The sequence below is a fragment of the Anolis carolinensis genome, unplaced genomic scaffold, assembly GCF_035594765.1.
Source record: "Anolis carolinensis isolate JA03-04 unplaced genomic scaffold, rAnoCar3.1.pri scaffold_7, whole genome shotgun sequence".
NCBI lineage: Eukaryota > Metazoa > Chordata > Lepidosauria > Squamata > Dactyloidae > Anolis > Anolis carolinensis.
The window spans coordinates 3675305-3701529 of NW_026943818.1; the positions used below are offsets into that span (position 1 = coordinate 3675305).

The 26225-nt window shown below is 42.0% G+C and overlaps 1 protein-coding gene across 2 annotated transcripts in view; it reads left to right on the forward strand.

Moving 5' to 3' along the window:
- Window positions 1-26225, forward strand: part of col27a1 (collagen type XXVII alpha 1 chain) — a 127538-nt gene that overhangs the window by 93593 nt on the left and 7720 nt on the right. For both annotated transcript variants that reach the window (XM_016996978.2, XM_062960436.1), the window contains 17 exons: window positions 3194-3247; window positions 4451-4558; window positions 4993-5046; window positions 5862-5915; window positions 15170-15226; window positions 15360-15413; window positions 16036-16089; window positions 17282-17335; window positions 17665-17718; window positions 18008-18115; window positions 19088-19195; window positions 19331-19438; window positions 21259-21312; window positions 23804-23866; window positions 25196-25249; window positions 25442-25477; window positions 25716-25733. In XM_016996978.2, the coding sequence (XP_016852467.2) occupies window positions 3194-3247; window positions 4451-4558; window positions 4993-5046; window positions 5862-5915; window positions 15170-15226; window positions 15360-15413; window positions 16036-16089; window positions 17282-17335; window positions 17665-17718; window positions 18008-18115; window positions 19088-19195; window positions 19331-19438; window positions 21259-21312; window positions 23804-23866; window positions 25196-25249; window positions 25442-25477; window positions 25716-25733 (1092 nt within the window). The remainder of the gene's footprint in view (window positions 1-3193; window positions 3248-4450; window positions 4559-4992; window positions 5047-5861; window positions 5916-15169; window positions 15227-15359; window positions 15414-16035; window positions 16090-17281; window positions 17336-17664; window positions 17719-18007; window positions 18116-19087; window positions 19196-19330; window positions 19439-21258; window positions 21313-23803; window positions 23867-25195; window positions 25250-25441; window positions 25478-25715; window positions 25734-26225) is intronic.

The window sequence follows — 26225 nt, forward strand, 5'->3', positions numbered from 1 at the left end:
TTCTCTCCTGACGTTTCACCCACATCTATGGCAGGCATCCTCACAACCCTGCCATAGATGTGGGCGAAATGTCAGGAGAGAATACTTCTGGAACATGGCCATACAGCCCGGGAAATATACAACAACCCAATGCAGAATATTCCAATGTGTGGAAAACATGTGAAAATGACCCTATATTTATTTATTTATTTATTTACAGTATTTATATTCCGCCCTTCTCACCCCAAAGGGGACTCAGGGCGGATCACATTACATATATAAGGCAAACATTCAATGCCTTAACATAGAACAGAGACAGAGACAAACACAGGCTCCGAGCTGGCCTCGAACTCATGACCTCTTGGTCAGAGTGGTTTGTTGCAGCTGGCTACTCACCAGCCTGCACCACAGCCCGGCCTATAGAACAGGCCTGACCAAATTTGGGCCATCCGGGAATGCTTCTCCTGATTATAAGGCTGCGCGGCTCTCCAGATGTTGACGAACTAACAAAATCAGCATAGCTAATTGTGAAGAATGCTGGCAGTTGTCATTCAGTGGGCATCCTTAGTGTAAAACCAAGTTATTTTAAAGCCTGTCATAAAAAGGTATTCTCATGTGAGTGGCAGAGTACAAAAATCCTTAAAGGGCTCATGCAATTCAAAAATGCTGGCCCGAATGAACTGGGTCTAATGCAGGCATGGGCAAACTTCAGCCCTCCAGGCCCACAATAATAAGGGGAGGGAAACAATTTGGTTGAGGTATGGCTGGGAGATGGAGTATTGCAAGAAGAAGAGAAGGGATCCTGAGCATCTAGGATAGATATTGCCTGTTCATCGGCAGGAACAAATGTGTGGCTGGATGTGTGCGCATCCCACACGATCTCCGTGGGTCCTGCTCCCAGGAATGCCTTCAGCCCTCCCTCCACGCCTCACTGACCACACTGCTGCTCATTCAGTCATGCTCCTGTGGTCAGGGTGAACCAAAGCTTCCATTATATAACCATCAGCACCTCCTCGGCAGCTGGGCGCAACTGGCCCGAAGCTGAGCGTCACCCATCCCATCCAGTAAAGGCTCCTGAGCACACACTTCTCTATTAAATCCCTCCTCTGAGGCACCGAGTGTTTCAGTTCCCTCCTTCGTAGTGCGCTCGCCGAGCCAGAAGCCACACGAAGAGCATGCCAACTGGCAGGAGCCAAGCCGATGGGTTTTCATTTGCTTGCTGTTGCCGAGCGCTGCGGCTTTTCATAAATACGCTGCCCTTTGTATCTTGCGAGTATGAAAGTCGCCAACGTTTTTACAGTTCCAGGAAAGTAATTGCTGAGTCCGTAGGTAATGAAATCCAACATGTTTAGGAGAACAAGAAAATCCCTCTTTCTGCTGCAAAGCCGGGAGCTTAGTTCTTCATTTTTTAAGATTACTTCTGAAGGTTTTTAATCTACCGTTGGCCACGAGGATTTGAGGCCAATCGTCATGTGAATGTCTTCTGTACTAAAACAGCTGTTACCTTGTAGTTAAGGAAGTTTAGCCATGGTTTGAAGAGAGTCCTTGCTTGGGAAAGACCATGCGTTGTGGAAGCTTGCAAGCCAGGATCAGGAACGATGGTTTAATAAACTGCAGCTTTTCCTAGATATGGTTTAGTATCATGATGGACCAATGAACAAGCCATTGCCGATACTTGCTGTGTCTCCAGAGATCATTATGAGACCTGACAAGGCGCTGGCCCTCACCACTCCAGGGAAAACCACTGGACCCAATGGTCTGGTTTTCCTCCAACAGTGGCTTTCCCCAAACGTCTCCTAGACCCTTGAGTTTCCATTCTGTAGGATGAGCAAGAGGTGGATCTTCTGAGGTTCAGAGATGCCTGTTTTCCTTATGCCCTCCTCTCTGGAGACACTCCTCTGTGGCCCGTCTCCCTAGCCAAGCAGCTCCTGCAGAGAGCTGTCCTAGGTACTGATAGTTTTCTGCTTCCTTTGTCCTGCCTTTGCCTTGCCATGCTGGAAAAGCACAATCAAAGCACCCCCAACAGATGGCCTCAAACACTCTCTGCTTCTTTCGGAAGAATGCTGCACTTGCAGAGCTCAAGTGGTGTTGTATTTCAAGTGTTAGTGTTGACTTTTGTGGAGAAGTGGCTGCCAAGGGAGCGGAAATGCTCCACATTTTCTAACATTACACCATTAAGTTGTCTTTCTGGCATTGCAGAGGGATTGGCTGGTGACTGCTGGAAAAGCACTTTGGATTTCTTGATGTTCAGTGAGAGGCCGAGCTTCTCGTATGCTTCTGCAAAGGTGTTTAGAGTGGCTTGTAGGTCTTCTTCTTAATGTGTACAAACTACGTTATCGTCAGCATATTGGAGTTCTATATCAGATGTTGTTGTGACCTTGGATTTGGCTTTCAGTCTGCTGAAGTTAAATAGCTTGCCATCTGTCTGATAGATTATTTCCACTCTGGTGGGAAGCTTCCCATCAACAAGTTGAAGTATCATAGTGATGAAGAGCAAAAAACCATCAATATTTTGATTTTATTCCAGAACCTAGGAAATCGGTGAGATATTTTTCAGAAAATTTGGCATGTCTCAAGCAATGTCTCTTTCTGTAATCATGCCATTCACAGATTCCTCCAGGCATTGCTATTATATATAGTCAACTCATGAAACTTCTTTCTAGGAACACTTCTTGTCTGCATGCGAAGCTTTTTGGAATAGCAGAGCGGCTTCCATTCCAGAAAACAGAGCACTCAATCTCCATGATGGTCAGTTCAGAACCAAATTGTGTGATGTGTATCTATGCGCTGAACCAGAACATGGGCTTCTGTGGTGTGTGTTCAGAGGCAGAGACATTTAAAACAATGCAACCGAGTGGCAAAGAAAATGCTGTTGAAAACTGGAGCCCTTTGTCCTTGCTGCCAAAATGCTGTCCAAGCTCATTCTTTTGTGTGTTCTCCAGCAGCTGTTCCATTCTGTCCCACCGATTCCTTGGCCTTCGGCCCGAGGGCTGCGGGAGTCATCGCAAGACAGAGTCCCTTGGCTTCCATGTTCCGAGTGATGAAACAGAGATGAGTCATCTTACATCTCTGGGAAAATACCTAATAGCTTCTCTCCTACCCTTGCTTGTCTCCTCCTCCTCCTCCTCTTCTTTTTCTTCTTCTCCTCTATGTTCCAATATCCTTTGGGGAGTTGTTTCACCATGGGGTAAAATCCTCTCTCTGTTTTCTTCAGGGACCAGAAGGAAAGCCAGGCCGCCAGGGCGAAAAGGGGAAGACGGGACCCAAGGTACACTTCCCTCTGTTCTTTTATTACTCCTGTGGATGGTTACATTGCAAAACCCAAGGCATAGTTATGCTGTTATGGATCTGGGTTAGAATCTCGGCATCATTTCCATTTAATCTACCTTGAGAAGAGAAAGAGAATTACCAACTTGAGACTAAATAAAATAATACTTCCATTTTTTTAATCTATCTCTGGACTTACCCACAAGGGAAAACAGGTCTCTGAAAACATGGAGAGCTTCCAGTTCTATTGACTTTACCTGCACATATATGGCTTGCATCCAAACTCTTTTAAGAATGCTGTACTATTGAAGCATAGGATCCCCCATTAGCATGGAAGCAGTCTCTGAATACAGGAAAATAATAATAATAATAACAACAACAACAACAACAACAACAACAACAACAACAATAATTGCCAACTGCAAAAGGCCACCCTACTGGGATCTGCACGCATCATCCAAATATACATCACACAGTCCTAGACACTTGGGAAGTGTTCGACTTGTGATTTTGTGATACGAAATCCAGCATATTCTATCTTGTTTGCTGTGTCATAATAATAATAATAATTATTTATATTCCATCCTTCTCCTCGTGGGGACTCAGAGCAGATTACAGTGTAAACAGATACCAGCAAACATTCAATGCCTTGATACAATGCAATGAGACACACAAAGGCAAACAAAGGCAAAGGCTTCTCCTTTCATTTCTGGCTTCGGAGGTAGTTCTCATCTCTGGCTCTGGAGGAGGTGCTCTTCTCCGTTTCCAAGCCAATGAGCCTGCATTGTCCATAGACACCTTGTGGTCATGTGGCCAGCCAGCCTGCTTGGGACATCTTTTTGCCTTTTCCTGTCAAAGCAGTACCTATTTATCTACTCACATTTGCATGTTTTCGCACTGCTAATTTGGCAGGAGCTAGGGTTAACAGCAGGAGCTCACCCCGTCCTGCGGATTCGAACTGCCTACCTTCAGGTCAGCAGTCCAGCAGCACAAGGGTTTAACCCATTGCACCACAGTGGATAAAAGAATAGAACTGTAATTGTCCACTGTAAGCTGAAACAATATGATGCCTCCCTGTGTATATGTGTTTGTGCATATGTGTATTTATTCTTCATTTCTTGGAGAAGCCTGTAGTCTTGTGAGACCTTTCCTGCAGTTGCATTCATTTGTCGACTATCGCTGACATCTACACTTGCATCTGCAGGGCAGCAAAGGCCAGCAGGGTCAACTTGGTGAGACCGGCCCACCTGGGAAAACGGGTTCCAAGGGGACTCAAGGCCCGAAAGGATCCAGAGGAACCCTGGGAGCGATGGTGAGAACCGAGTGCTAGTTTCTTGCATGGAAGGCCAGGGCAGGATTCTCCAAATGTTGCCTTTAACACTTGCCTTGATAGCCACGCAGTCCACCCAAGAGACTCATCTTTCTTCTTCCCACCTGGGAAAACGGGTTCCAAGGGGACTCAAGGCCCGAAAGGATCCAGAGGAACCCTGGGAGCGATGGTGAGAACCGAGTGCTAGTTTCTTGCATGGAAGGCCAGGGCAGGATTCTCCAAATGTTGCCTTTAACACTTGCCTTGATAGCCACGCAGTCCACCCAAGAGACTCATCTTTCTTCTTCCGTTCTCCAGCCAGCTAAAAATAGTATGTTTTATCATCCTGAAGATTTCCAAGGTTTCATTTGAGTATCACTATCAGTAAGTAGGCAGAGCTACGTAAGGCTAGAGATGACCCTCTTTTCTCTTTGCAGGGTGCTCCAGGTCGGATGGGTGTCCAAGGCGAAACTGGCTTGAAAGGCTACCAGGTAAGCTTCTTTTTTCATCTGCTGGTTCATAACTTTCTGAAGCTGGTTTTGCTTCACGTTGGCTCTTTGTGTGATCTTGCTGGTTTACCCAAATGGTTTTTAGAGCTTGTCCCCATGTGAGCCTCCTTGAGTCCCTTCGGTGAGATGGAGGTGGATTATCAGAAATAAATAATAATAATAATAATAATAATAATTATTATTATTATTATTATTGACACAATGACATAGTATGACACAGAAAATAAGAAAGATATGTTGGATTTCATATCACAAAATCACAAGTTGAACACATTATTATTATTATTATTATTATTATTATTATTATTATTATTATTATTGGTCCTATAAGGATTCTGTCTGATTCGCCTGCAAAGCTTCAGCAGATATGGAGGCAACTTTACTATAGTTTTAAACATACCCCCAAACAGATTCCCAGATTCCCAGACTATGGAGGAAAACTAAGATCATTTGTATTTTTCCTTCATTACAGATCGACAAATGGCTTAACCTATACTACAATAAGAGACTATTTATGTAATTTTTTTATATGAATTCACATATCTGTATGTTGACTGTAATTCGCGATATATAAAGATTGTCTCGATATTAGAGACCATTAGACATAGACGTTATTTACAACCAGATTTAACATAGATACCATACCTATTGTTGTTTATTGTGTATAATAGACATCTGTGCTTTACGTTTAGCTTTGTCTACAAAATGGCTTAACCTGCCAGAAGACAGTTTGATCCCTAATTACCTACCTATTTCAATGCCTCCATTCCAATGCATTGTCTTTCTCTCTCTTGCAGGGGCACTCGGGACCACCGGGGCCGATCGGACCACCTGGGCCCAAAGGCGAAAAGGTACGTGCAGATCTGTTGAGCTCAGGAAAGGAAAAGGCACTGACTTGGAAATTCAGAGGGATTCTGACATTTCAAAGATGAAACTGGGAAAATGTGTGGTCAAGCAACAAGAGAGTGTGGCCAAGATGGCAAAATGTATTAATGCGCAAGCAAGGAGAGGCTCCAGCAGTTTGCTTTTACTTAAGTCTACAGGGAAGGGCAAGATTCCTCCCCTTGAGTTAATTGAGTTCAGTTTTGCATTTTGAACTCAAGTTTGCACCAACTAAAGTCAACTGAGGATGAAGGGAGGGAAGTAGAATCAAGGAAGAGGAAGTGGGATGTTGGAAAAAGTCGGATACTAAAGAATTAATCAGGGCTGTCCCTGCCACATTGAAGCGGCTGGAAGAAATGGGGCAGAGCTGCCAGGTGTATGGTTTCACACATGCCTGATTTCAGAAGCTAAGCAAGGCTGGTTAGTATTTAGAATAACCAGGTAGGGCTATGAAAGAATCCCAACAACTAGATAGCCATCTGTTGGGTGTGCTTTGATTGTGTCTTCTTGCATGGTAGTGGGTTGGACTGGACGGCTGTTGGGATCATTTCCAATTTCATGATGCTGTTGAACATATATTGGCAAGAAAACGTAACCACAGGTTCACAATGCTAGCATCACGTTGTTTCTCTCTGGCCTAAAGACGAGCGCAACCACCTTCTATTTTGCCTGAAATCCAAAGGGTACCCTTCATATGATCCGGACCTGCTCTGTATCAGGCTTTCATTAAGTCTCATATTCCATCCAGCGTATGTGGTTACGACCTGCACTCCATTAATTTGCAACTTGGAAGGATCTTTGCAAGATTTGAAATGTAATCCGGTCTTATTATCCAACTCAGCAGGCTTCATATCATGCGGGCCTCCACCATCTGTTAAAGATCTCGATTTCTTCCTAAGAGGCACTGTGTCATCTGAGCGTAATTTATAGATTATTAGTTCAGGCTGCAAGTTTAATGCTTCGTTAGCTGGTTTTTTTGAGTAGTGGTTTTAATGTGAATTTGGCAGCGAGGCTCTCTCTCTCTCTCTCTCTTTCTGTGTGTGTGTGTGTGTGTGTAGATAATATTCTCCAAAAGTGAGTCGTCGAAGGCTTTCATGGCCGGGATCACAGGGTTGCTGTATGTTTTCCGGGCTGTCTGGCCATGTTCTAGAAGTATTCTTTCCTGACGTTTCGCCCACATCTATGGCAGGCATCCTCAGAGGTTGTGAGGTAGGGTGACAAAAGTGAGCGGGAGACATAGCAAGGCATTTTGTAGCTTTGACATTGGCTTGTGTGCAAATGAGCCATAGTTTCCCTGAACTTCCAAAAGGATTCTGGGCATCAGAGTTAAATGTACAGAAAGCCCTTTACACTTCTCATCAATCATTTGGGGAGAAAAAAATTAGCTACAGAGCTTATTCAGAGCTTGGGAAGGGTAGTTTGGGGACTTTAACACCCAGAATCTCCTGGCTAGCCAGGGTTATTAGCTAGCAAAAGACTTTACACAAACCACAGATGGTATCGGATCTTAATTGTATAGCTGACTAGAAAATGGGAATCCCAGACATAGAACAATCTGGGCCAGCTAACACTTCCCAACAAAGGATTCCCCCAAGCATATACAGTAAATCTTGCAGCCAGCCTATTCTTTTGCTAGATGCTGTCCTGCCTTCCTTCCCAAGAGTGGCATGCCCTTCCTTTGGACTCTCCACATGTGCAAACCTTCCCACCTGTGGCTTCTGTGACTCAGCTGTCATGCTGCTGCTCTGTCTTTTCTCCGTCCCCCAACTTTTCCCATCTCCTGGCCCGATGTTTTGTGCTTAGTCAGCTCAATGATAAATCAGTTCAAGCTAGAGAAAATGACTCATGTTTTGTTAAGGGCTCGCCATTCAGAGCCCCAGGAGGTGTGGAGCGATGTGATTCCCAGCTGTCTTTTCCTTTGCACTCATGCGTTTGGATGACGCTGCTCATGTGAGCAAAGGTACCAACAGCAGTTCCCTTATTTATGGATTGATTTATCGTGTCAGAAGCGAACTGAGGATACAGTATAATGCATTTAAAAACACAAACAAAGTTATAAACTTGGCATTATACTAAATGTTCTTTGACCAGTAGCTGGCCATTTGGAGTGACTCCGGTGTTGTTGTAAGAAAGTCCTCCATTGTGCCTGTGTCAGGACTCGACTACGTTGCAGTCTGTGGTCTGTGGTTTGCTCTTTTCCTCACTCACATTTTGTGGACTCCACTTTGTGACCCATTTCTTAAAGTTGGCTCTTCAAGTCGCCCAATCTTCGGTGTGCCCAGGAGTGAGTCTCTCATTTGGTATCAGCCATGGCTTTATGTTCCAGGTTTCAGCCTGCCACTTTTGGACTCTCGCTTGCTCGGGTGTTCCTGCGAGTATCTCTGTAGGTCTTAGAAAACTATTTTTTGATTTAAGGCATTGGCGTGTTGGCTGATCTCTGAAAAGGGGATGGGTCAGAGATGTCATTGCCTTGCTCCTTTCATTATTGGCTGCTACTTCCCGACGGATGTCAGGTGGTGCAATATTGGCTAAAGTACTGTATATACTCGAGTATAAGCCTAGTTTTTTCAGCCCTTTTTTAGGACTGAAAAAAACCCTCCTCGGCTTATACTCGGGTAAGGGTCCTGGTGGGCTTATATTCAGGTCTGCTTATACTCAAGTTTATATGGTATATTTATTATTTTTCTCTATTATAATTGGTATTGTTACGTTTGTAATGGCGCTCCATGCAGTCATGCCGGCCACATGACCTTGGAGGTGTCTACGGACAACGCCGGCTCTTGGGCTTAGAAATGGAGATGAGCACCAACCCCCAGAGTCAGACACGACTGGACTTCACGTCAGGGGAAAACCTTTACCTTTACCTATTGTTACATTTATTACTTTACTCTATTAATTATTATTATTACATTTATTATTTTACTCTATTATTGTTGTTACTTTTACATTTATTTTACTCTATTTTTATTATTATTAATACATTTACTATTTTACTCTATTTATTATTACATTTATTATTTTACTGCATTTATTATTATTATTACTAGATTTATTATTTCACTCTATGATTATTAAAAGGATACATAAGCACATTTACACTGAAGAAGATGAAAATAATGATTTAATCAGAGTTGGACACTCATATCTTAAATTACAATTTGATGTAAAGATTCAAAAACATTTAAACTACTGATGCCTCAATTAATGTAATTTTATTGGTATCTATTTTTATTTCTGAAATGTACCCCGCTCGGTTTATACTGGAGTCAATGTTTTCCCAGTTTTTTGGTGGCAAAATTAGGTGCCTCGGCTTGTATTCGGGTCGGCTTATACTCAAGTATATCTATATATATAAAAGAGTGATGGCATCACGGCGACTCACAAAACAACAAAAGTACAGGCCCCGCAACCTCGAAATTTGACAACACAGCCCATCATCCATGCCTCCAGGTTGATACAACAAAAAGAAAAGAAAAACAAAGTCCTAATTAGAGGGAGAGCAATAATTTTTTTATCCAATTGCTGCCAGTTTAGAGGGCTAATCTCTGCCCACTTCGTCTCCTAGCAACCAACTCCTAGCAAGCCAAGGGACAGCCAGGGTTCAGTTAGGGGACAGGCAGACTTAGGCTATCTAATTTGCACTGGATTATATGGCAGTGTAGACTCAAGGCCCTTCCACACAGCTATATAACCCATTTATAATCTTATATTATCTGCTTTGCACTGGATTATCTTGACTCCACACTGCCATATAATCCACTTCAGTGTGCATTTTATACAGCTGTGAAGAAGGGGCCTCATATAATCCAGTTCTAAGCAGATAATATAAGATTATCAATAAACAGTAGACTCTCACTTATCCAACATAAACAGGCCGGCAGGATAAGTGAATATGTTGGATAATAAGAAGGGATTAAGGAAAAGCCTATTAAACATCAAATAAGGTAATCGTTATACAAATTAAGCACCAGAACATCATATTATACAACAAATTTGACAGAAAAAGTAGTTCCATGCACAGTAATGCTATGTAGTAATTACAGTAGAATCTCACTTATTCAACACTCGCTTATCCAATGTTCTGGATTATCCAATGCATTTTTGTAGTCAATTTTTTCAATATATTGTGATATTTTGGTGCTAAATTCGTAAATACAGTAATTATAACATAACATTACTGTGTATTGAACTACCTTTTCTGCCAAATTTGTTGTCTAACATGATGTTTTGGTGCTTCATTTGTAAAATCATAACCTAATTTGATGTTTAATAGGCTTTTCCTTAATGCCTCATTATCCAACATATTCGCTTATCCAATATTCTGACAGCCCATTTATGTTGGATAAGTGAGACTCTACTGTACTGTATTTACAAATTTACCACTAAAATATCACAATGAATTTAAAACACTGACTACAAAAACATTGATTATGAAAAGGCAGACTGCGTTGGATAATCCAGAACATTGTATAAGTGAATGTTGGATAACTGAGATTCTACTTTAATATGAAATAATTACTGGGATAGAATAATGCAGAACAATATAATCTCTAAAACCAGGACAGTAAATAAACAGGAGAATTCCACACAGGAAACAATCAGGGCCAGCTAACACCTCCCAACAAAGTATTCCCATCATCAAAGTCTGGAAAATCCTCTGTTTTCTCAGGGCCACAGACAGTAGAAGCACATAAAATATCGCAAACAACATCACTCTGAAAACAAGGGAATTCCAAACAGGAAAGAATCAGGGCCAGCTAACACCTCCCAACAAAAAATTCACTCAGGGAGGAAACAGCCAGGCTTTAAAGCTGCAAGGCCATTACATCCTAATCATTTTCCTAATTGCAGCATTCATACTTGCATCCAACAGGGGAAAAAAACCATTCAGAAATATTGTATATTCACAAGCTTTAGGAAATAATATCCCCTGATGGCGCAGTGTGTTAAAGCGCTGAGCTGCTGAACTTCTGGACCGAAAGGCCACAGGTTTGAATTGGGGGAGCGGAGAGAGCCCCCACTGTTAGCCCCAGCTTCTGCCAACCCAGAAGTTCAGAAACATGCAAATGTGAGTGCATCAATAGGTACTGCTCCGGCGGGAAGATAACGCCGCTCCATGCAGTCATCCCACATGACCTTGGAGGAGTCTACGGACAACACCGGCTCTTCGGCTTAGAAATGGAGATGAGCACCAACCCCCAGAGTCAGACATGACTGGACTTAATGTCAGGGGAAAACCTTGACCCTTTACCTTAACTACCACCAATTCCTCAATACTTTATTTCCCATACCACCATATTTTGCCACAGCAACGCGTGGCCGGGCACAGCTAGTATATATATAAAAGAGTGATGGCATCACGGCAATTCACAAAACAACAAAAGTACAGGCCCCCCAACCTCAAAATTTGACAACACAACCCATCATCCACGCCTCAAGGTTGATACAACAAAAAGAAAAGAAAAATAAAGTCCTAATTAGAGGGAGAGCAATAATTGTTTTTATCCAATTGCTGCCAGTTTAGAGGGCTAATCTCTGCCCACTTGGTTGCCTAGCAACCAAGGGACAGCCAGGTTTCAGTTAGGGGACAGGCAGATTTAGGCCTCACTTAGACTTCTTCCACAGATTATCTAATTTGCACTGGATTATATGGCAGTGTAGACTCAAGGCCCTTCCACACAGCTATATAACCCATTTATAATCTTATATTATCTGCTTTGCACTGGATTATCTTGACTCCACACTGCCATATAATCCACTTCAGTGTGCATTTTATACAGCTGTGAAGAAGGGGCCTCAGATAATCCAGTTCTGAGCAGATAATATAAGATTATCAATATACAGTAGAGTCTCACTTATCCAACGTAAACAGGCCGGCAGGATAAGTGAATATGTTGGATAATAAGAAGGGATTCAGGAAAAGCCAATTAAACATCAAATTAGGTCATCGTTATACAAATTAAGCACCAAAACATCATATTATACAACAAATTTGACAGAAAAAGTAGTTCCATGCGCAGTAATGCTATGTAGTATTTACAGTAGAATCTCACTTATCCAACATTTGCTTATCCAACGCATTTTTGTAGTCAATGCTTTCAATATATCGTGATATTTTGGTGCTAAATTCATAAATACAGTAATTACTATATAGCATTACTGTGTACTGAACTACTTTTTCTGACAAATTTGTTGTCTAACATGATGTTTTGGTGCTTAATTTGTAAAATCATAACTTAATTTGATGTTTAATAGGGTTATCCTTAATTCCTCATTATCCAACATATTCGCTTATCCAACGTTCTGCCGGCCCGTTTATGTTGGATAAGTGAGACTCTACTGTACTGTATTTACAAATTTACCACTAAAATATCACAATGAATTTAAAACACTGACTACAAAAACATTGATTATGAAAAGGCAGACTGCGTTGGATAATCCAGAACATTGTATAAGCGAATGTTGGATAAGTGAGATTCTTCTTTAATATGAAATAATTACTGGGATAGAATAATGCAGAACAATATAATCTCTAAAACCAGGACAGTAAATAAACAGGGGAATTCCACACAGGAAACAATCAGGGCCAGCTAACACCTCCCAACAAAGTATTCCCATCATCAAAGTCTGGAAAATCCTCTGTTTTCTCAGGGCCACAGACAGTAGAAGCACATAAAATATCGCAAACAACACCACTCTGAAAACAAGGGAATTCCAGACAGGAAACAATCAGGGCCAGCTAACACCTCCCAACAAAAAATTCACTCAGGGAGGAAACAGCCAGGCTTTAAAGCTGCAAGGCCATTAAATCCTGATCATTTTTCCTAATTGCAGCATTCATACTTGCCTCCAACAAACAAAACAAAAACCAATCAGAAATATTGTATATTCACAACCTTTAGGAAATAATATCCCCTGATGGCGCAGCGTGTTAAAGCACTGAGCTGCTGAACTTCTGGACTGAAAGGCCACAGGTTTGAATTGGGGAAGCGGAGAGAGCCCCCACTGTTAGCTCCAGCTTCTGCCAACCCAGAAGTTCAAAAACATGCAAATGTGAGTGCATCAATAGGTACTGCTCCAGCGGGAAGGTAACGCCGCTCCATGTAGTCATCCCACATGACCTTGGAGGAGTCTACGGACAACGCCGGCTCTTCGGCTTAGAAATGGAGATGAGCACCAACCCCCAGAGTCAGACACGACTGGACTTAATGTCTGGGGAAAACCTTTACCCTTGACCTTAACTACCACCAATTCCTCAAGACTTTATTTCCCAGAACACCAGACTTCGCCACAGCAACGCGTGGCCGGGCACAGCTAGTATATCTATATATATAAAAGCGTAATGAAATTTCGGCCTAGGACAAAACAACAAAACTACATATCCCAGAAACACTAAACTTGGCAGCACAACTCCTCGTCCATGCCTCTACGTTCATACAACAAAAATAAAAGAAAAATAAAGTCCTAATTAGAGGGAGAGGAAAAATTGTTTTTATCCAAGTGCTGCCAGTTAGAAGGCTAAGCTCTGCCCACTTGGTCTCCTAGCAACCCACTCACCCCAGGGGACAGGCAGAGTTAGGCCTCACTTAGGCCTCTTCCACACTGCCTATAAAATGCAGATTATCTGATTTTAACTGGATTATATGGCAGTGTAGACTCAAGAATGTTGGATAAGTGAGTGTTGGATAAGTGAGACTCTACTGTACATTTATTTTACTCTATTTTATTGTTATTATTAATACATTTATTATTTCACTCTGATCTTATTATTATTACATTTATTATTTTACTCTATTTATTATTACATGTATTATTTTCCTGTATTTATTATTATTATTATTATATGTATTATTTTACTCTATTATTATTAAAGCACATTTACATTGAAGAAGATGAGAATAATGATTTGATCAGAGTTGGACAGTCTTATCTTAAATTTGAGCTTTATGTAAATATTCAAAAACATTTAACCCACTGATGCCTCAATTAATGTAATTTTATTGTTATCAATTTTTATTTCTGAAATTTACCACCCTCGGCTTATACTGGAGTCAATGTTTTCCCAGTCTTTTTGTGGTAAAATTAGGTGCCTCGGCTTATAGTCGGGTCAGCTTATACTTGAGTATATACGGTATAATTTCTCCAATAGTTTGGGGCATACACATCATGTGAGAACTTGGCCTTGGTGCCTTCACTGCCCCTTTAACGGTGCCGAGTGACCAGCCTTTTCTTACAGCTTAATCTCCAGGACTTTGGCAAGTTCCCTCCTTGGAGCTTCCCAGTCAATTAAGCATCTCCATTTAGTACATTTCCCGCTTTCCATCGTGGCCTTGCCCAGACAAGGCCCGTCCAGCTGGAAGGTTTCTGAAAATTACAAACTGATGCTTTTCCCTCCTCGGGATGGTAGCCAAGAATGAGAGAGAGGCCTTCCCTCCGCCTGGCCTTTTCCATTTGTAGCCGCAGCGTGTTTATTTTCTGTGCCCTTTTTTATTACTCGTTAGGTTTTTATTTTTAAATGTTGGCTCTAAGCTAATGTGGAATTGGCACGGGGAGCGTGTGGGTGCCGATAACTCAGGACTCTGCGCTCGGAGTGTCCAAAACAAAACCCCGCAATGAATCAAGAAGGGAAAAGTTGTAGAGCACAAACGTAACAAAAGTTTGGAAAGTTCCTTGCAAACAATTTGTCACAATTCCAAACTCTCCAATAGTACTGAATTGTTTTTGGGATAAGCGTTTTGAGATCCTTAAAAAGAAAGGCATTTGAATTCTATACAAACACAGGGAAACAACAACAACAATAACAACAACTTTATTTTTGTCTCCCGCTTCCATCTCCCCATGGGGACGAGCCTGGTCAACATCGTAAAATATAAACATTAAAAATACGTACATAATACCATAAATCAAAATAAAAGAACAAAAATTATAACAACATAACAGTTGTGATAAAATAAAAACAAGCTTGAACCAACAGCCAAGGTCATGTGGCCACTGGCATGACTGTATGGAGTGCCGTTTCCTTCTCACAAAAGCGGTACCTATTGATCTACTCACATTTGTATGTTTTCGAACTGCTAGGTTGGCAGAAACAGGGGTCAGCAAGTTCAGTCAGCAAGTTCAGCAGCTCAGTTAGTTATGCCTTAATTATAACAATTTAATTATGCCTTAATTATTACAATTTTTTTAATTACACCAAACTTTAACCCTACTGTTTGTTTTCCAGGGAGAACAAGGTGACGATGGGAAGATCGAGGGGCCTCCTGGACTACCTGGAGACAGAGTAAACTACCTATTTCTTTACAGTATTTATAACCCTGTCTTGGAAAGGCCCTGCTTTTTGAACCAGGGATTTGGGAGAGGATGAGGCTGCCTTTCACCGTCTCTCTTGTCTTTCTCTGCTGCTCTCTTTTTAGGGTCCAGCTGGGGACAGAGGCCCTCGCGGAGAGTCCGGAGACCCTGGTTATCCTGTGAGTCCTTCTCCAAATACCTGGTTAGGAAATTAACCATCTTGGGAAAAAGTTCTCTGCAATGTTCTGTGACTCTTGAAGTGTTTAGAGTGATTGCTCTTGAAAACAGGGAGAACTGGGTCTGTTTAGCCTGCAGAAGAGAAGGTTGTGAGGAGACATGAGAGCCATGCATAAATATGGGAAAGGATGCCATAAGAAAGAGGGAACAGGCCTTTGAAACTAGGAATCGGAGCCATGAGTTCAAATGACAGGCAAGGACATTCCACCTGAACCTTAGGAAGAACTTCCTGACTGTTCAACAGTGGAACTCTCTGCTTCAGCGTGTGGTGAAAGCTCCTTCCTTGGAAGCTTTTAAACAGAGGCCATCTGTCTTGGGTGCTTTGATTGTGCTTTTCCTGCATGGCAGAGGGTTGGACTAGATGGCTCACGTGGTCTCTTCCAACTCTGTTATTCTAAGATGGTAATAGACTGGCTTAAATGCTTTCTGGAAGCTTGATTCCTGACAAAGGTTCTCATTCATAACTTTCTGCTAACGTTTCTTCCACTTGCAGCATTTTGCCTTTAGTCAGTGAACATCTCAGGTGAAAGAATAACTTGGATCTTCCCTCTCGCTTCCTTTTAGGGCCAAGAAGGCCTCGATGGAGAAAGGGGGAAACCTGGACAGCAAGGCTTACCTGTAAGAAACCTTTGTCACTGTTGCTTTTAAGGAGATGGCTGTGTTAATCTGTTTTAGCTGAAGAAGACGTAAAAGAAGCCCAGGGGCACTTTGGGGCTAACCTTTAGCAGACTGGGTCCATGCATGTGACGAAGAGGACTAGAGTCCTTGAATGTTGGTGCCAGGAGTTTCCTCTTCCCACTTAGTCTCTAGGATTCTTGTTGGGGTTCTCTATAGGGATGGAGGAAGCCAATTGCCATCTTGGCAAGTGGTTTGGAAAGGATTCAAGATAAGTTTTGTGCAAAAATGGGGGTCTCTCAGGGGGGCTGCACATTGGTGTCTGAAGCAATGCATGCAGCATTTTGCCCATCCCTGCTCTAAGTAGTTCTATGTGGCTAGTGCCATTATTTATGTATTTATTTATTTACAATATTTATATTCTGCCCTTCTCAGGGTGGATCACAGAACATACATATGCGGCAAACATTCAGTGCCATTTATACACTGATAAGACAGATAATTGTACATATATGGAGGTATACAGTAGAGTCTCACTTATCCAAGACTCGCTTATCCAAGCTTCTGGATTATCCAAGCCATTTTTGTAGTCAATGTTTTCAATATTTTGTGATATTTTGTTACTACATAACATTACTGCGTATTGAACTACTTTTTTCTGTCCAATGTGTTGTATAACATGATGTTTTGGTGCTTATTTTGTAAAATCATAACCTAATTTGATGTTTAATAGGCTTTTCCTTAATCTCTCCTTATTATCCAAGATATTCACTTATCCAAGGTTCTGCCGGCCCATTTAGCTTGGATAAGTGAGACTCTACTGTATATAGACTTTTCCCATCTTCAGCATTTTGGAGGCCCATGCTTGGTTTCGGCCAAAAGCGGGCGCTATCACTCCATCTCCCTGCCAAAGAACTTTATTCGTAAATTTCCTCCTTGATCAAATGTAGCAGTACCTATTTATCTGCTCGCATTTTGCTTTCGAACCTCAAGGTAGGCAAAAGCTGGGCTAAAGGCCAGGCGCTCACACTGATCCGTCCTTTTGACTGACAACATTTACTGCAGCTGGTGATTTAACCTGCTGTGCTAAAGCCCAGCCCTTACAGTCATGATGTGCTCTTTTCTCTGTCCTTTATGGGAAAACCTCTTCCAAAGAGAAGCTTCTAAAGCATTTTATCTCTGTTCCTTCTCTTAGGGACACCCAGGACCACCGGGCCAACCAGGGCTGAAAGGATCCAAAGGCAGTATCGTAAGTTTGGGACGGGCAGTGTGGCTTGCAGATCCATAGAGTTGAACAATGAGCAGGGAATTCTGATAACCCAAAGGGGCTTGGAAAGGTCTAATTCTCCATCTTCAGGCTACATGAGACCAAAATGATCGTTATGAAGTAGCAATGCAAATAATGTAATGGTTGAGGGTCATCACAACATGAGGAACGCTATTAAGGGGTTGCGGCATTCAGAAGGTTGAGAACCACTGTTCGAATCCCTTGCTGTCCTCGGTGTGGGAGCCATAGGGGAGGTTCATGGAACCGTAAGCCATGTTGGACTTATTCTTTCTTTCCTTTTTCCTTTTAAGGGTCAGAAAGGCAAGCAAGGGCGGAAGGGGGCCACAGGCAACAGAGGCCTGCCGGTAGGTGATAAAGCATTCCTCTGGGGCATTTCTCCCCCAGTCTCACCCTCCTACACGTCTTCTGACTTCCTCTTGATGTGATGCTTGGTTGGACCAGTGCCACAGTTTGACTGTCTGTATAGGCTTTGAAAAAATCACATTATCTCCTGGTCTACCATGACACACATAGGAGGATGCAGTTGACAGGCATTACTGCATATTTAGTGAGTCGTTCTTGCTGAAATTTCTCACACACATCTCCAAGGTATGTACCATGTGGTCATAAATGCTGTGATACATCTCTTTGTAGGGTCTTGTTGGGTTGCCGGGACCTAGAGGAGTTATCGGAAGGCAGGGTCAAGAAGGTGCTCCTGGACCTGACGGGATTCATGGGAAAGACGGCAGCGCCGGGCAAAAGGTAAGCAAGCCATGGGGCCCTTACAAGTTCACCATGCCTCCGCAAAGTGAAACTTATGAAAGATAGAAATAATATTCATATTTATTTATGTATCCCCATGTGAGCCGCCTCGAGTCCCTTCGGGGAGATGGAGGCGGAATACAAAAATAAAGTCATTATTATTATTAATAATAATAACAACAACCACAATAATATAATAATATAATAATAATACTTTATTTTTCTATCCCGCCACCATCTCCCCGAAGGGAATCTGGGCAGCTAACATAGGGCGATATCCAAAACAAAACAGAATAAAGCAATTACAATGAATATCAAAACAAACAAAACAGTAATAACATAAATCACATAAAATAAACAATTTAAATATTATAAAAATACAATAAAACACATAAAATCAGAACAAATGAGCAATAATACAGCACAACTACTACTACTACTACTACTACTACTACTACTTATTATTATTATTATTATTATTATTATTATTATTATTATTATTATTATTATCCCCTGGTTGAGAAAAATGATTACCTAACAATTAGAAACTTCCACCAGGAAGTATTTTAGTTCAGAAAGAATTTTGTACAATTTTCTCTGAATATTTGACATCCCACAGTTACATATGAACGCACATATGTCCCTTCACGGCAAGGGCTTGAATTTCATAGGTTCTTCCCATGCAAGGATGATTCAGAGGAGGTTTTGCCAAGTTCCTAACTCTGGAAAACAGCCTGCAGTCTTGGGAGACATTGACGGTCTCTTATCCAAATACTAACCAGGGCTGAATTTGCTGAGCTTCCAAGGGGAAGTGGGATCTGCGATTTGGGGGTATTTAGGCTTACATGTTAAACATTCATGGCTTTTAATTGTTGTAGCCCCCACTTGGAACTTGTCATGTTTAATATCTTTTTTATGTTGTTGGTTTAGGCAGAACTGACCCTTCTTTCTCCTCTCTTCCTCCCCGATCAGGGAGAACAAGGTGAGGACGGGGAAGAAGGCGTAACCGGACTGTCGGGGAAAAGAGGGAACCCCGGTGTCCTTGGTCTCCCAGGAGCTCAGGGCCCCCCAGGATTCAAGGTGGGTCCCTTGCCAGCGGCTTTCTCGGTGATGCAGTGCCTTTACAACCACAACAAAGACACAGGCTGTGTCCCCAGACTGCAATGGATTGTCTTGAATTATGTTCACTTCTCCTTTCTCCTGGTTTCTTTTTAGGGAGAAACAGGATTGTCTGGGCAGGTTGGGCCTTCGGGGAAAAGAGGTCCTCCGGGTGAAATGGGCCCCCCTGGCGCTCGTGGAGACCTAGGAACCAAAGGGCAGCCGGTACGTAGATGGGCCACATGGGTTTTTGTTTATATACTGATTCTTGTTTGTTTGTTTTAACCAGTCTGGGACTCACTGTAGCACTTGCAAAGGTTTAAAAAACTTAAAATGTTGACACAATAGTTAACAATGTAACTATTCTAACACAACCAGTCTGGAATATCAGTATACAAAGGGATCTGGTATCTCAATGGAAACTAATTGGGAGAATTTGGTAGCACAGGCTTCCATAGACCAAGAGTGCATCTGCACTGAAGAATTAATGCAGTTTGACACCACTTGAACTGTCAGGAAGTTTATGAAAACTTCTGCAAAGTTCCAAAGCAAAGGTTCTACAAGATCTACAAGATCCCATTTCATCCTAATAGAATGAAAGGTGATTAAAACACAAAGACTGGATTTTATTGATTTTTATTTATTTATTTGCCCCATTTATACCCGCCTTTCTCACCCCGAAGGGGACTCAAGGCGGCTTATATATGGCACAATTCGATGCCCCAAAACACATATAAAAGCAAAGCTTAAAATATTAAATATTTTTTTAAAAATAGACATAAAAAATTAAACATTACAACAGTTAAAAATCATGCCAACCAATAATAATAATAATAATAATAATAATAATAATAATAATAATAATAATAATGATAATAATAATAATTATTATTTATTTATATGCCGCCTTATCTCCCGGATGGGACTCAGGGCGGTTTTCAGTCATAAAAGCAACACAAACATTACTCATGGTCTAAAGCCATTCCAAGGTCATTATACATTTTAGACATCCATTCTTGCACTGGATGGCCATCTGTTGGGAGAGCTTTGACTGTGTGTTCCTGCCTGGCAGAATGGGGTGGACTGGATGGCCTTTGGGGCCTCTTCCAATGCTGAATTCAAATGAAAACAAGAGATTTAAATAACTTAGTCCATCCCGGAAGGCCCTTTCCTTTGGTTTTTCTCATGGATGGCCCTCTGGAAAGGCTCTCGCAGCATCTTCAGCTTCCAAACAGGCTTCTCTCCTGCCAAAGTGTGTCTCATGAACAGGGCAGGAAAACTCTCCCAAGCGCCAAAGGACGTTACGGCTCTGGAAGGGGCCTTGCAACAGAAGTGGTGGAAACCTCCCTGGCCTTTGGAGTCATTTACAACCGAGCTGAGCTGAGCAAGCCCTTTTGGAACAGGCTCTCGAAGTGCAGCTGAGCCTGAAGGCCATCCTGAGATCGATCTCTGTGACTCACGGAGGGTCCCTTTGGCCCTTCCTCTCCCACCCAAAAAACCTTCCAGCAGGCCTTTCCCCGTTTCCCCAATCAGGAGATGCAAACGCTTGTCCCATGGATAATGGCATGCAGGGTGTGTTCAGCTCCAAACTTTTCACTATGTTCATCCTTAAATGCCGCCTCTTGGTATTGTTCCCTTTTGGGTTATCAAGAGGGAGGATCCTGCTCAGAAAAAGTCCTTCCAATGGCCCTGCTGGCTGGAGGATTCTGGAAATTGTGGTTGAATCAGAATCCAGATGGATAGGAAACTTCCCCTGAAAATACTGATTTATTCTTGCTGTTTGATTAGAAGGCTATCAGATCCCTTCCCAAACGCCTTCTTGCCACTTCTTGCTCAAAGGATATCTTTGGGGCCAATGAACAGATGGATTTCAACTCTCTTTACAAAATCATTTCCTCCCCCTCCGACATGGCTTGGCTCGTTCTCGTTTTTGGCCCTTCCAACTCGTGATCCGTAATGAGTTTAGCAGCCCCGAGCTCTTTAAACTGAACATTTCCTTTCATCTGTGTTCTTTTTTCCCCTTTCTTTTTATTGAAAACTTCTAGGGAGACTTTGGTGAATCAGGATTTCCAGGGATCGCCGGTCTGTTTGGGCCAAAGGTGAGATCACAGTGCGTGGATACATAACCGTTATTGCCGAAGCCACCACATGGTTTGGCCAAGGGCTCTTTAAACATTGCCATCGGAGTGTTTTTGGCAAATAGATGCTACACAACTTGGTGCGGGCCAGATGGGCACAGATCCTGACACAACAACAACAACAACTTATTACCCGAATCTCCTTGTGGGAGAGATGCTGATTCTTTGGGAAGGAAACCCCTTCCAACCATCGTTTTGGTTCATTTCAGCATCTCCAACCTTTGCTATTCCCCTTAGATGGGTTTTTAAAAGATCCCTTAAAGGTATGGAACTCCCAATGTTTTTGGAAGAGCATCCTTTCCTTTTGAAAGATGTTCTGAACTTGGTGGACACTGACAGCTTCCAGAAAAGACCCAAGTTGCTTGTGATATAGTGGATAGTAATAACAACAACAATAACAACAACAACAGCAACAACAACAATAATAAGGCGTGTGATCCATTACAACAGCCAGCAGAGTGTCTGCTGTGGACTCATCTTGTTGTGTTTCAAATAATAATAATAATAATAATAATAATAATAATAATAATAATAATAATAATAATCGCTATCAGGACCTCAAGATTGAACTTCAAAGACTCTGGCAGAAACCAGTGCAGGTGGTCCCAGTGGTGATGGGCACTGAGATCGTGCCAAAAGATCTCAGCCGGTATTTGGAAACAATAGACATTGACAAAATTATGATCTGCCAACTGCAAAAGGCCACCCTGCTGGGATCTGCACGCATCATCCGAAAATATATCACACAGTCCTAGACACTTGGGAAGTGTTCAACTTGTGATTTTGTAATATGAAATCCAGCATATCTATCTTGTTTGCTGTGTCATAATAAAATAATAATAATTAGAATAATAAATCATCCGAAAATACATCACACAGTCCTAGACATTTGGGAAGTGTTCGACTTGTGATTTTGTGATACGAAATCCAGCATATCTATCTTGTTTGCTGTGTCATACAATAACAATAATAATAATAATAATAATAATAATAATAATAATAATAATAATAATAATAATAATAATATAGTGGAATGAGGTGCTTCTTCTGCACTGTGTGTGCAACTCCCCAGTGCACTCTTCAGTCTAGCTCACAGCCTATAAAGGCAGCTGCCATTTAGATTTCTCATCACACGTCTTCATAGTTTTATAGAGGAGGAAAAATCAGTCACTGATGTGAGGAAAAATCCAAATAAAATGTAAACATATGGGGCTTCTCAGCCACTCCGTCCCACTCATCCCAGACCAGTCCCTCTTTGCATATATTTTCCAAATGTTCTGTACAATTTCCAGTCCCTCAAGAAACCTAACTGGAGATTTGATAGATGTTTGCGTTAAAGACTTTTCAAAACTGATGTTATCTGAGACTTAAGACTACACCGTGATACGAGTGCTTCAGTGTCCACAGGAATTGGATTATTTTGAGGTTGCAATATGAAAGCATTTCTGGGAGCACCAAGACCCCTTCTGCACTGCTAAATAGTCCAGGTTATCAAAACAGATAATCCACATTATCTGCTTTGAAATGGATTATATGAGTTTACCCTGCCATATAATCCAGTTCAAAGGAGATAATCTGGATTTTATATATTTATTTTATTGACAGTATTTCTATTCTGCCCTTCTCACTCCGAAGGGGACTCAGGGTGGATCACAATGTACATATACATGGCAAACATTCAGTGCCTTTAGACATACGACATATAGACAGCCACAGAAGCAATTTAACATTTTCCAGCTTCTGGCTTCATGAGGATATGCTCGATTCCGGCCACAGGGAGAGCTGCTGCTTCATTGTCCATTTGTGACGCAGAGTCCTTGATGGAGTACTTCCTCATTCTTTCTGCACGCTGCTGGAGGGTTTTTATGGTGTCATAAATTAGTTAAATTAGCCTCCCAACATAACGCGGTACCTACACTTTCCACTTGACAGATGCAACTGTCTTTTGGGCTGCATAGGTCAACAGCAAGCTAGGCTATTAATGGTCAGTAGCTCAATCCGACCCGGGCTGGCTTCGAACTCATGACTTCTTGGCCAGTAGTGATTTATTGCAACTGGCTACTAACCAGCTGCGCCACAGCCCAGCCCTATAGAATATAGCAGTGTAGAAGGGAACTAAGTGGATATCGAGGGTTGTAACTTCTCCTTGTTTGGCCCTTATGTATTTTTGGTTTTCATGCTGTTGTAATTGTCAACGACTTCAAGAATGGTAGTGAAGAAAACTAATGAATACTGTAAGGTAAGATCAGTTGCTATCTCCAATCCATTAAATCAATAGAAACATGAAAAGTTAACATCATTGCAAGTCTTGGCGATTTGGTGGGTCTGTTGAAAGCAATGCTGTGTTTCCCTGAAAATAAGACATACCTGTAGCAGGATTTCAAAGCATTTGAGCAATATAAGCCTTGTGTGTGTTGCAATGCTTTGTCGAATTCACTTTCGATCTCTTTAGGGGCCTCCCGGTGACCTCGGGTTCAAAGGTATCCAGGGCCCCAAGGGTCCACAAGGCCTTATGGTGAGTTTGTGAAGCCCCTTCATGCTCTTCTCCCCCTTGTTTCAATAGCTGCTTCCCATTGAAAATTTCCTATGGGAAAAATATACTTGGTCTCATCTTTGCAATTGAATTCTTCCGAGATGCTCTGTTTTGTCCCTAAGGGAGCCAAAAGCATCCATGGTCCTTTCTTAAACTTCTAGATGTCCATCCTTCCTAACGTGGAAGTTAAAGTTGAATTGGGTTTTCTTAAGCAAGGAGTACTCAGCATTGGTTTGGACTCCAACATCTAGAAATCATTGGAGGACTCCCATCCAAGAACTAACCTGGGCTCACAGTATTTACCTTCCAAGATCAGACAGCATTTTGTGCCGGTGTGGTATTTAGGCCCTATGGAAAAAACATAGTCCTATCCCAATTACCGAATGAAATATAGCAAAGGAGACAAAAAAGATACCACAATAGGCAGCAAGAGAAGAAAAGTCAGAAAGAGAGGAGAAGAATTGGAGACGGTTATAGCAAGGGGAAAGATTGAAATTTGCACGAAGCAGAGCAGATAAGACAACGGCCACAAGCAAGACCAGAATTAAATGAGCAAAAGTCAAGGATGGTTTGGAAAGAGAAATTAAGAAAGGGAAACTTGGCAAGTTGGGATGTCCAGTTCCAAGAGAGGGAAAGAGACACTTTAATGGAAGAGACTGGGATGTGAAATGGGATGGTAACCCGGGAAGTCTTGGACATCAAAAAGGTTTCAGTCTTTGAGGAATGCGGGGAAGTGTTTTGAAGAGGAATGCGTTTGGGCTAGAGAAGGGATGTAAAACTGTTTAGCATAAGAAATGAAGAACAAGAACAGAGCACTAACTTATGTTGATGAGAGGAACGGAAACTTCTGTGCCAAAGTGTCTCTCTGAGCCATGAGCACAGAGTTGTAAATAGCTGACAGATGAGACCAGCCAAAAAATGCAACGAAGCCAGACCAAAGCAGAGAGGAGGGCGGCTGCTATGAAAACGTCTTTGGCTACAAGATCCAAAGACTTAGCGATGGGGAAAGAGGGTTAGGCGATCCCTCGTTGTCTGAGTATGATGGCCCTCCAAGTGTAGTGTCTTGGCGGTGGGTCCGTAGGTGGATCTAGAGCCCTATTCTTGACCCACATGTTCTTCCACAGACATCAATTTCCAGCCCTGGTCAGGGTTGGCTTGAGCACCTTCTTCCTCTTGGCACATTTTCCCCTCTCGCCCTCTATTTGTGCCTCTTCCAATTCCACAGCACTGCTGGTCACAGCTGACCTCCAGTTAGAACGCTCTAGTGTTGGAGCTTTTAAAAAACCAACTCACTTCCTGTTCTCTCTGTAGGGAAAAGAAGGAGTTATTGGCCCACTTGGAATTCCAGGTCCAACGGGAAGCCCAGTAAGTATCTATCTTGTACATTTTGCTTATGTTGTTGTTGTTACATGTGTTGTTATTGTTGCAGAAACAGCCGTAATGATGTTTCTTTCTGCATTAGATATTTCCAGAGCTATTGATCCCTTGTCAGGACAAAGGCGGGCTATAGATTAAATACATGAGTACATCAACCAACATTTCTTTCTCTCCACACAGGGCCCCAAAGGTGACAAAGGCAGCCGAGGAGAAACGGTGAGTGGTCTTGCGCCTTGCTTAGGATTGTATTTTGAACCGGGGATACTTGGAGGTTGGCGAAAATACCAGATAATTCTGAAAAAGAATCTTATAGGAATCTTATAGCTTATTGGTAAATGATGGCGTTTCAATGCAGAATTTCATCACATTGATTACTCTTGTTTCAGCAACTAACAGTCACCTTAAAACAAAGAATTCTCACTTTCTTTCTCCATTTGTTTTCCCATCATCACAGGGATTGCAAGGCCCAAAGGTGAGTCTGCAGCATCACTGCGAACTAAATAATTCCTTCCAGCCAAATCTCTCTGAAGGAAAAAGCATGCAGTTGTGACTGGTAAAAATGATGTATGTTTAGATGTAAGAAACTAGCATAACATCTCAGATCCATCATGCTATAGTAGGTGCATGTCTAAAACAGTGGTTCCCAACCATTTTTGACCAGGGACCACTTTGACCAGGGACCACACTCCAACATTAGTACCAAAAGGGTTACGAATCAGTTCTTGGTCAACTTTAGAGTCAGTTTGGTTTTTTGGGGTGTTGATTCAGAAAATGGCATTGCATAGACCACCTCAGCTTTAGTTTCTGATACAGAACATATGCCACCCAGTAGTTGCCATCTTCTTGCCCATAGAAAACCATATTTTTTTGCCTACCTGTATTTTATAATGTGTTTTATGAATACTGATGTAAGTTAATAATTTTTTAACTGATTTATATGGCACTGTATAATTTTTATATATGC